General features: G+C 48.5%; 1 protein-coding gene across 1 annotated transcript; it reads right to left on the minus strand.

Annotated features, from left to right (window-relative positions):
- Positions 1-5,303: 5,303 nt before the first annotated feature.
- On the minus strand, positions 5,304-10,480 carry UCHL1 (ubiquitin C-terminal hydrolase L1). The gene is made up of 9 exons (XM_054202463.1): positions 10,325-10,480; positions 10,178-10,189; positions 9,686-9,814; positions 8,467-8,617; positions 7,042-7,127; positions 6,919-6,966; positions 6,466-6,535; positions 6,023-6,081; positions 5,304-5,727 (listed from the first exon to the last, which is right to left on the minus strand). The coding sequence occupies exons 1-9, from the start codon at positions 10,355-10,357 to the stop codon at positions 5,641-5,643; spliced, it is 675 nt and encodes a 224-aa protein (XP_054058438.1). The 5' UTR covers positions 10,358-10,480; the 3' UTR covers positions 5,304-5,640.
- Positions 10,481-10,709: the final 229 nt, after the last annotated feature.

Genomic DNA, 10,709 nt, shown 5'->3' on the forward strand with positions numbered 1-10,709 from the left:
AGGAGAAGCAGTATTATGGAGCACAGCAAGACTATAGTCACCATCACAGCCCCAACTGAGTTCCGACAGTCCTCTGGAGTTCAGCGGCATCCCGTTGATCCGTGGTTCTCAAGTCGTCATGGTGGTGGGGGTCCTGGTCCCAATTGTGGTGGGTCACCATACCAGTTATAGTCCAGGTCGACCTATAGCTTGACCAGTCAGCGTGATGGTGGCCTTTGCCCAGCTAATTGTCATTTAACACGGTCACCATATGAGCTTTTCCTGCCTCTGTTGCTTGGGCAGAGCTGGGTTCAGCACAGTCATTGTATCTCAGCGAGTTTGAGGTAGCGGGACAAGTCCAGGCAAGCCTTGGGGTAGGCAGGGTCTGGCCATTCTGATAACCAAAGGCCTACACCCTTTTCAGCTGGTGGCAATCGTGGGTAGTGACTGATAAGCAAAAGAATGGTCTGCAGAAAGTGTTAAATAGACACAAGCAAGCTTCTTACTGGCCTGCAAGCCTGCCGCTGATTTGCAGAAGCTTAAGCAAGCTTTGAAACAATTATTTTGAGGTTCCAGTCTCTCACATACCTCAAAGGAATTAAAGTGCGTTTCATGTCACTCTAAGAAAGTGACATGGCCGACAGACCAGTCAGCCTCTGGTGTCGAAGTGCTTCTACACCAACACATGCAGCATGGGCAAGAAACAGGAGGAGGTGGAAGCCACCCATGGGGATGACTCCCCATACTTCTATTTCTGATTCATTGACCATGGAAGAGCTACCTCAGATCTGCCCCTGGCCTCTGCTTTTCCCCAACTCTTTGTGAAGAGACAACCTTCCCATCAGCAGCAAAAACCACACCACCTCCTCAGCACATCGGCTGCTGTTCCTGCAGCCATTCTGGTCCTTCCACCACAGCCAGAGCAGAAAAGCAGCTGTCAGCACATCAGCCTCCAGCCCTTTCTGCAGGGAATGATCCCCTACACATGGCACAGGGAGGAGACTCACAGTTAGCTCCTCATCAAGCAACACAGCACTCCCTTCCCAAGGCTGGAACAACTCTGCTCGCTGCTCCAATTTTTTCATACTGTAACAGGTAATCTGGGGCAATTTAACAGAAGCTGGTTGTTAAATCCTAGTCCTTGGCAAATTTCCAAGGATGGAGATGCCCCTGTTTCTCTGATGGCTTGTTCCAGTACTGTACTACCTTCCCAGTGAAGGAGTACTCTTCTAGTTTCTGGATGTCCTGAACTGAACCTTCCAACCTGCAATTTGTGGTTACTGCCCTTTGATGTACCATCTCCTACTACCAGGAAAAAAAAAAAATTGGCTTTGTCATCTTTGCAACTGCCCTTGAAGTAGTTGTAGGCCACAATTAGATCTGCCTTAGTCTGCTCCGTACCAGACTATACCTGCCCAGCTCCACCAGCCTCTCCATGTAGGCCGTATGCTTCCTGCCTCTGGCTGCCTCAGTAGTCTTCTACTGGACCCTCACCAGATTCCTCCATGTCCTTCTTGGACTGATGCAGGGGGTGGGGTGGGGGGATGGAGATGGGACAACCCAGAACTGAACATGCTATTCCAGGTGCAGCCTCACCAGTGCCAAGCAGAGATGGATAATAACTTCCCTCCATCTGCTGGCCTTCCTCCTCCCAACAACTCCCAACATAGTATGCAATCTGCCTTACTTGCGAGGAAAACACAAAACACACGGGCTTGTATTAAATTTGGCACCTGCCGCAAGACCTAGGGCTTGCAGAGCAGGGCTGCAACATGCCCCACCACCTCCCAGCCTTGGTGGCTCCAGCCAGGTTCCAAGCTCTGCACCTCACCGGGTTGACCTCTGTGAGGTTTCTTCTAGCCCCATTCTCTCATCTATTGAGGTCCTTTGGGTTCGAAGCACTTGGAATATCAACCGCTCCCTGTAACTTAATATCATCCTGTGCAATAATTTAAAAATGACAAAATGCAAGTGATATTTTAAATTCCTTTGGCCACAAAGGAATTTTAATGCTGTTACTCAGCATCTGGCTGCATTTTGCCCAGTTCTTGTTTGCTCCCATTTGGTCCACGGTCTCACCGAGCTGTGGTCCTGTCATCAGCCTCCTCTCGGCTGTCAGCAGTGCCAGGAGAGGGATCCTGTGATGAGGTTTATGGCCAGTCTCTTGTTTTCTCCCTAGGCCCAGCACACGGGCTAATGGGACTGGCCCCAAGAGCCCCCCGGTGCCTTTGCATCAAAGGCAGAGGATATTAGTATGTCTAGTTCCCTTTTTCACATAACTAGTTCTCCACCTTAAGTATTCATAGATTGATAAACTGGTCTGTGCATCAAAAGCTGGATGCTGCTGGAGTTATTCCTACCCTTTCTTTCTTTACTCCCCCCAAAAAGAATCCTATTTAGCATGGAAATAGTGCATACGTTGCACAGCAGTATATACTGGACAAAGAAGGGGTGTAGTGCTGCGTCAGCTGCAAATAAGCTATGGAGCTAAGCCAAAGCTATTGAAAAGTGTCAGAGGCTTTGGACATTACATCACGCCTAAGTTAACTTTTGACTAAATTAAGGATTGGATATTTGGCTCTGAAATCAGAAGTGTGCTGAAGCATGCGAGTGGTCCCACTGAAAGCCATAGGACAACCTGTGGACTTCACATTACATACGTGGTTGAGTAACATTGCGCCTGGATCAGTTTGGCCATTGGTGGCTCCTGAATCAGACTTGTTGCTGAAAGTTTCCCAATGCTGCCACCTACAGAACAGGTTAACTACAGCTTTCAACACAGCCGAGAAGAAAACTGTTAAGAAAATGATAAATTGTGCACAGTCAACACTGGATACGGTTCTAAATTAGCAGTGCACAGGTCTAAAGAGATAAGCCTGAAATCCTACATGAGATTCTTAAATATTTCTCAAGTATTTCCAAGGACAGTTCTATATATTAGCTGCCGAAAGTCCAGCACTGGAAGGCTGCACAAAAATCACAGAATCATAGAATAGTTTGGGTTGGAAAGCACCTTTAAAGGTCATCTGGTCCAACCTCCCCTGCCACAAGCAGGGACATCTTCAACTAGATCAGGTTGCTCAGAGCCCCGTCCAACCTGACCTTGAGTGTTTCCAGGGATGGGTCATCTACCACCTCTCTGGGCAACCCGGGCCAGTGTTTCACCACCCTCATAATAAAAAATTTCTTCCTTCTATCTAGTCTAAATCTTCCCTCTTTCAGTTTAAAGCCATTACCTCTTGTGCTGTTGCAACAGGCCCTGCTAAAAAGTTTGTCCCCGTCTTTCCTGTAGGCCCCCTTTAGGTACTGGAAGGCCGCTATAAGGTCTCCCCGGAGCCTTCTCTTCTCCAGGCTGAACAACCCCAACTCTCTCAGCCTGTCCTCACAGGAGAGGTGCTTTTTGTGGCCCTCCTCTGGACCCGCTCCACATGGCAGGAACCTGATAATTCAAATTAAGCAATTTGCTCAATAGACTTCTCACATACCTGGAAGAGCAGCAGCGGCAAACTGCCAGTTGCAGGTTTCTCTCAGAGCAGGCATAAAACACAAAACAGGCTTCACAAGCTCCTGCCCTTCTCAGTAATTGTCACAGTGAAAATTTAGGGGTAAATTCAGGAACAACATGTAGGAGCTTAGATGAGAAATGGAGAGGGTCAAAAGAGCTACTTAAATTAGGGAGGATGCACAGGAAATCAAGGAAGTGTAGGAGTTCAAAGGTAACAAAAACAAAACCAGTAACATTTTACTGCTGCAATCACTGTAAGAAAAATACAGAGGTATCTCAAAGGCACTTTCACATTGCTTCAGCATTGACATAGTACCTGTACGCAGGCAGAGTTATGGCAGGTACCCTCAGCAGTGGCCTTAAAGGCATGAAAATGGTCCCCTGCAGAATTAGAACACGCTTCCCCAGGTACGACATACAGCTGGCTGGACTCTGCTCTCTCCTGTCCCCTCCCACCATATCTGATTTTTATTGCTCCTTCCATCCTCCTGCGCTCATGCCACACGCATTTCCTCTCCTGCAGCCTTTGTTGCTAAGCAGCCTGAGCCGCAGGCACGGCTCCGAGCCTGCGCTGGAGCCGGAGGCTGCAGCAGAGATGCCCCAGGAGGCGTCTGTCCACCCTGCCACAACCACCAACAGGCAGCATAAGATGCTGCTGTAGATAACAGCGAGTGACACGCAACAGACCTTTCCCCCGCAGATAGCTTTCACCTCCCTGCTAACAGAAACTGAAGGAGACTGATGTTCAGAATTGAATTAAGTACACTGAGCTCTAGCTAATCCTCAAAATTTGAATTAAAATGTGTTGCAACCGCCCGCTAGCTTCAGCTATCAGGCAATTATACAAGCAGTAACAAGGCCCAGTAACCCAACACCTTCAGACCACACGTGGCTTTAATCAAAGCTTATATTTTTAAATTACCTTCCAAAAAAGCTTGGAAGCCATTATGCTTGCAACATACACAGAGCACCAGCAACCACCTAAGAACATACGTTACCCAGCACCATACAACATGGCTGGCAGGCACAGACCAGGACATAAAGCATTAGAAGAAAGGCCTGAGGTTAAGGGCGTTTTATCCCTTCTTACAGTTACCTGAGCTATCAGCAAGGAGCTGCAGATAAACAGCAGCCAGACTCAGGTGGTCAAGGAATACATAATATATATAAAATATTTATCTCCTCCAAACCCAAAGTTTCATCCCAGTATTAAGATTTCACATAGTGTGGGTTTCTCCTTTTTCAGGTAATTTTGGGAGAGGTAGTATAACCTCTTTTAAGGCTAACTCAATCACAAGTTAGTAAGCGCACACTCACTACCCAAAGATTGTGTTCGGCATTAGCCAGATTTCTTTTAACCACAGGTAAGGGGAAAAAAAAACCCAAAACAACTTGTCTCCTATGAGGAAACACACCACCAACCCTTTCAAGTGGGTGTTCTATTGCTTGGACCATTAATACAAATACCCTCTGTTTAGGAGCAGACAGCTTCAGGTTGGCAGTTGAGTGTTTATCACACCCTACCCCTCTAACTAAAATGTATTCAGGATGGCAAATTGCCACTTAAGTTTCAGACTGGACATTGGGACAAGCTTTACCAGAAGGGTAGTAAAGCACTGGGACATGCTACACAAACAGTGGTGCGTCTCTCCATCCTTAGAGGCCTTTGGGACACTAGAAAAAGCAATTGTCCTGCTAACCTGAGGCTGACATTAACTTCCACTGCAAGGAGAGCTTTGAGGGTCCCTTTGAAAACAAGGTTTATAGAGGATGCCACACAACTCCTTTTGGAGAAAGTTACAGTAATCACTTAGTCTACTTGTCTTCCAGCAGAATGTTTTATTCTCATTAAAGACAAGGAAATATCAACCAACAGCTCAAATCACATGATACAGATTAAACAAGCCCTGTTAAGCATTTTCTACTTAACATGTGAAAAAAGTCTAAAGACATCTGATGTGTCCAAACTGTTCACATTAAAACTTGAGCTCATCCTTTTGCATAAGCTCAGCTGATGTTGCTCCTGTGTATAGCAAAAGGTGGAAACAATTTAAGTTACCAGAACAGCTGTGTTTAACAAGTACTGAAGCACTGGAGTTTAGACTGCATTTACTGGTGTGCTATTAAGACTGTTTTCCTTGCATCTCTTCAGAGCCTCAAGCAGACTTGCAAAAAGCCACAGCAGAAAAACGAACTTCCCCCTTTTCACGTTCTGTAAATTGTCTGCAGATCTTAGCAGAATCCTTGGAAGGAAAAGAAAAAGCCAATTAGACTATCAGAATACACTTGCTGTAGAGATCAAGTCTTTGCAGCTCCTCTCTGGGTCCCACCAACTAGGTTACAAGGTCCTGCAGCACCAGCTAATAAACACACTTAAGAGGTATCTAGCTTTGTGGCACAATACTGCCTTGTTACCACAGTATAAGAATCACCAACTTGTACAGCAAGTAGGTGCAGCCCCTACACACTGAATACACACCGCTCACCCTCTTAAAAGCCTTGTTTTCAAGGAAACAAGTAGCAAGGGAAAACTCTTACCGTCAATAGCAAGTCATCCGAGCTTGTGCCGTGATTTACAGGGAATGGCATAAGCCCATCTGTGAAATAAAGTCGTATCAGTCAGTGTACTAGTATTACTTCCAAATTAGCAGAACTGAGCATGCTGGGCCCAAGAAACAAATACACACATGAAGATACTGGGCAAGTCAGAATAAATTGTCAATACACAGCTTGAGTGAGGAGGGGACCAAGTATTCCCAGCTCTACAGGAAATTACATCCTTTACAAGAAGTTCTAGGCCTTCAGTACAACCCACCTTCAGTTAAAAGTCTTCATGTGAAGGTAGAAATTATGTGTTGGCTTTGAGAGTTGAGAGCCTCAGCAAACAGCTTAATTAGCATCAAGCATCTAGCCTGAGCCCCCAACACTGCTGTACAGTGTAAAGTAAGCCCAGTCCAACTGCAGTGTCCTCAGGACCTTACCCAATTCATACAGATGTCCATCCACGTTGACAAACAGGATGAAGTGGAAGTTCATACTGTTGTCCTCAACCTTAGGAGAGACCATTAGACACCTTTGTTAGGCTGAAAAAAGCCTAGTCCTGCAAACCCTACTTGTGACTACAGGACAGAGGACGTGTCAACAGCAAAGGATTAAACTTGAGCTCAGCTGAAGATATTTCTGCCAAGACCTCTAAAAGGTCAAGCACCAGAAATCCTAATATACATTCACATTTTCAGACTGGGTGAGGTTTGGGTCTGAACCCAAATTTTCCATGTTTGAAGAGAAAACCCTGCACAAGCATTTACCTGAGAGTCACTCACTTCTCTTTCCTCATGAGCTGCAACAGCTATGTGCCAGACAAAAAAAAAATTGTATTGCTCTACCACCTTCATTAACCCCTGCTCCCAAGATTTTACACATTCATATCTTACCCGACATTGTCCTTCTTGTGCAACCGAATTGTGGACTTCTTGTATAGCCTTAAGAGAAAGCAGATAAAGGTTACTACATCCTTAAGTGCCAACAGGTGTCAGCAGTTTGCATCATTCATGTACCTTATTATTTGCAAAATGCTTAGCTCTCTCTTCAGGAGACATATCAGCTGTTTCTTCAAGAAACTTCTTCAGGGCAGACCCCTCATCTACACAAGACGATCAAAGATTTTATTCAGTATAAGCAAAGCATCAGTTACAGTTCAGGTGCAGCCCACAGTAGTCAACATTTGTTGCACTAACCAGGAGTCACTGCATTTAGCCTGGAACCACGTCCAGCATAAGCATATTGTAACTACCACTTGAAGCAAGCTATTTATCCAGATGCTATTAACAACAATCTACACAAACAGCCTGAGTTCAGGTGCTTCAGGGTACTCTGGGTGCTTGTCTTGGAACTCACTTTCAAATGGGATTTAGCTTTTCTGATTTCCACCTTGCAGATTTGGCAGAGGTGTTTGGTCCCATTTTGAAGAAATTCAAGAAAGGTGCCAGCTGTGAGGACACCTAAATATCAACTAACAGAATATGGGTAGATGAAGTTGTCTCCCTGCCTTCAAAGAACACAGCACTTGCTCTTGATAGGCTTACTGTGGTTTTCCAGAACATAGATTACTAGTGCAGTGTTAAGATGTGCCGAGTTGTAGGTCTTACGTGATGTGCTGCATTATTCATTTCACTCATCAAGAGCGTGTTATTTCAGAGAATCCTTTCCAGAAGAGTAAAGCAAAGCTGCTCTCATTTAGCCTTCCATATGTGTTTTCCTGTGTATAAGAAGGAATCCCACACCACCCAAAGAGTTAACAAGTTCTCTTGGAATAACAAAACTAAGTTATATTTCGCAGATCTCTAGCTTTGAATAATTAAGTATTTTCTGGACTCTGACAACCCTATTTTGTCAATACCTTGCAATCCCATTTTCTAGGGGTTTCCAGCCACCAGCTGCCTAAGGCAGTTTTATACCCTTTTCTATAGGAAGAGAACCATCAAAACTATTACCTCTGCAGGAAAAGTTTACTTACTAACCCTTATACTACTTTCCCAGCAAAATGAAAACATGTTTTAGACTGATTTACAAACTACACTGAGCAAGTCTGTTTACATTAGGCATTAAGTAGCATGAATAACCTTCTCTCTTCAGTTGAGATTAACAGCAGTGTCAACAGCTACCTCTGAACATGATACTTCCCAGTTACAAACAGACTTTGGCCAGTGCTACTCCCTGCCCTTTTCCCTCTTGCATTGCTCACTAGGATGGTACCTCTGCAACTCCCAGACAGGAGTCAAAGTTCCTTTCTGCAATTCAGGCAGCAGGTGAGACCACACATGCCTCTCCAAGAGCTGAAAGACCCACTCACCAACTGAAGCACTAGAGCACACCTTGGCATGGCTTGCATGAACACCCCAGGTGCCTCCTATAGCCTATACCCACTCGATTTCTGTCACAAGAAAATGGAAATTCAACCACTTCAGAACATTCATACTCACCAAGCTTCAGTTTGTCTTTATTATTAGCAACTGCATGTATCAGACCAATTGTCCCACAGGAGTTACTGACTGTCTGCTTCAGGAAATACACCTTGGAACTGATTTCTTGATCCTTTATTTTCTCAGTTTGTTGTTTCCTGAAGTTCTCATGCTGTAAACATGTAACCGTTTTAAGCATTTCAGAGTGACATCTTTTTATTGTGCAAACTACTAGACAAGCAAGTTGTGCAGGAGAATCAATACCAGGACTGGACAGATTCACCCATAAAGTCATCTTCGTGGCATAAGTCCAGTAAGGCATCGTTATGTCTGTATTGGACATAGGCCAAGTATTAATGGACTACCTGCATGACTCAGACATATCCAAAGGCACTGTTCTTAGCCTCTCCATCTGTCTGTACACTGGAAATAGCTTGGGATGGGAAAATCATATAATGGATAGGCTCTTTTATATCCCCTCTCAATTGTTTTGGTCTGTTTAATGAGACTACTCAGCACCTCTGCAATAGTTTGCCTTTGTACCTTTAGGTTCCCTTCATTAACCCCTCCCCATCACAACAATGTCCAGACAAGCGTTAAATCCATCACTACTGAAAGGCTGAAATTCTTCTTTTAAAGAACCTGTTAAATATAGTTTATTTCAACATCCATCTCCTCATCTACTTCCTTAGCATCTAGTGGACAAAATGCATTAGTCACAGAGAAGCAATCTAGGCCTCTCCAGACGCAATGATTCAGCATGGTAATAGAACTGCTGTTCCTTGCTCTCAAGACTGCTTGTATTTTTTCCTCAGTCTGATACACAGACCAAAGCGTTAAGAGGGGTATTGAAATAAGAGGCCTTATTTTGTTGCTCAGTTCGTTTTAGTTCAGGCTATTCGGAGGCTGGGGCCAAGCAGGTACCACCCACCAGCCTCACTGCAAACCAAGCCCACTCCCAACCACCTGATGCTTGCAGAGATGACAGCAGCCAGCAGGTACACGCATCCCTAGTGACAACAGCCTGCTTTTCCCTCCAGGGAAATCTGTGCCAGAGATGGCCTAGCCGGGGTGACAGAAGCCCCGCAGGGCACCAGCTGCCACACAGCACCGGGGCAGCCACAGGCCGTGTGCCTGAACCCAGCCCATCCCACTGTCACCTCCAGGGCTGCAGCCCAGCGGGCTTGTGAAGGAGAGCGGTCCAGGAGGGGCACAACCACCCCCCCCCCCCACCGCCTACCTGCTCGGTGAGGGGGAACAGCAGCAGCAGCGCGCAGGCCGGGGCCGGCACGGCGCCCAGCGACTCCTCCTCGAAGCCCAGCACGTCCACGAAGCGCCAGCCGGGACCCACCCCCAAGCGGGACAGCACCTGTACGGGGCACAACGAGCGGGTGGCCCGGTCACCCCATTCCCCCCCACCTACACGCCCCTCAACAACGGGGCCCGGCCGCCCCCCCGGGCCGCCGCGCCCCGGTGACACAGCACAACGCGCGGCCCCGCGGCGCCCCCTGCCGGCCGCGCACCAGACACCGCCCACCCGAGGGGGCGCCGCCGCCGCCGCCGGGGCAGGGCGCGGCCCCGGCGCCGCTCCGCAGGTGCGGCCGCGCCCGGCGTAGCGGTACCGCGCTGCCCCGCTCCGGCCGGCGCTGCCCCGGCAGGGCAGGATGCCGAGGGATGGAGGGAGAAGGGGCGGCGCCCGTCCGCCCGCGGCGGTCCTGCGGCGGAGACTCACTTTGTTCAGCATCTGGAAGACAATAAGGGGAGGGAAAAAAAAGAAGGGTGAGTGCGGGGGAGAGACGGCGCCACACCGCCTGCCCCCGGCCCCATCTCGCCCCTCGCTCCCCATCCCCTACCCACGGCCCCGCCGCCCGTCGCGCACCTCGGGGTTGATCTCCATCGGCTGCCAGGCCATGACTGCAGGTCGGCGGGGAGCCGGGAAGAAGGCGGGCGGTGGGGAATCGAGAAGAAGGCAGGCTGCGCCCCGAGCACGACGATGTCTCCCTCCCGGCGGCGCTCGACTCGGCGACCCCCGCAGCCCTCAGCGCTGCGGCGCGGAGCCGCCCACCCGCCTCTTATATCGGGGTGGGCTGGCCCACTGCGCTCCGCGGCGGGGGGAGAGGGAGGAGCAGGGCACGACCAAAGCGCGGGGTGGGGGGGGGGGAGGGGGGGAGCGCGGGGGGCGCGCAGGGTCCGCGGGTGTCGGTGCCGGGGAGCCGCGGGGCGGAGGATAGCCCGGCCGGGGCCGCGGGGTCCGGGGCCACTAC

This window comes from Rissa tridactyla, chromosome 5 (genome assembly GCF_028500815.1).
Source record: "Rissa tridactyla isolate bRisTri1 chromosome 5, bRisTri1.patW.cur.20221130, whole genome shotgun sequence".
Classification (NCBI taxonomy): domain Eukaryota; kingdom Metazoa; phylum Chordata; class Aves; order Charadriiformes; family Laridae; genus Rissa; species Rissa tridactyla.

What these genes read in the sequence shown, in the direction of transcription:
- UCHL1 (XM_054202463.1), bottom strand. Translation starts at nt 10,357, where the DNA reads ATGGCCTGGCAGCCGATGGAGATCAACCCCGAG. An exon ending in TGTTCCCCCTCACCGAGCAG is followed by an intron (nt 8,618 to 9,685) that starts GTAGGCGGTGGG and finishes ACATGTTTACAG; the next exon opens with CATGAGAACTTCAGGAAACA. An exon ending in AGCATTTTGCAAATAATAAG is followed by an intron (nt 6,967 to 7,041) that starts GTACATGAATGA and finishes CTTTCTCTTAAG; the next exon opens with GCTATACAAGAAGTCCACAA.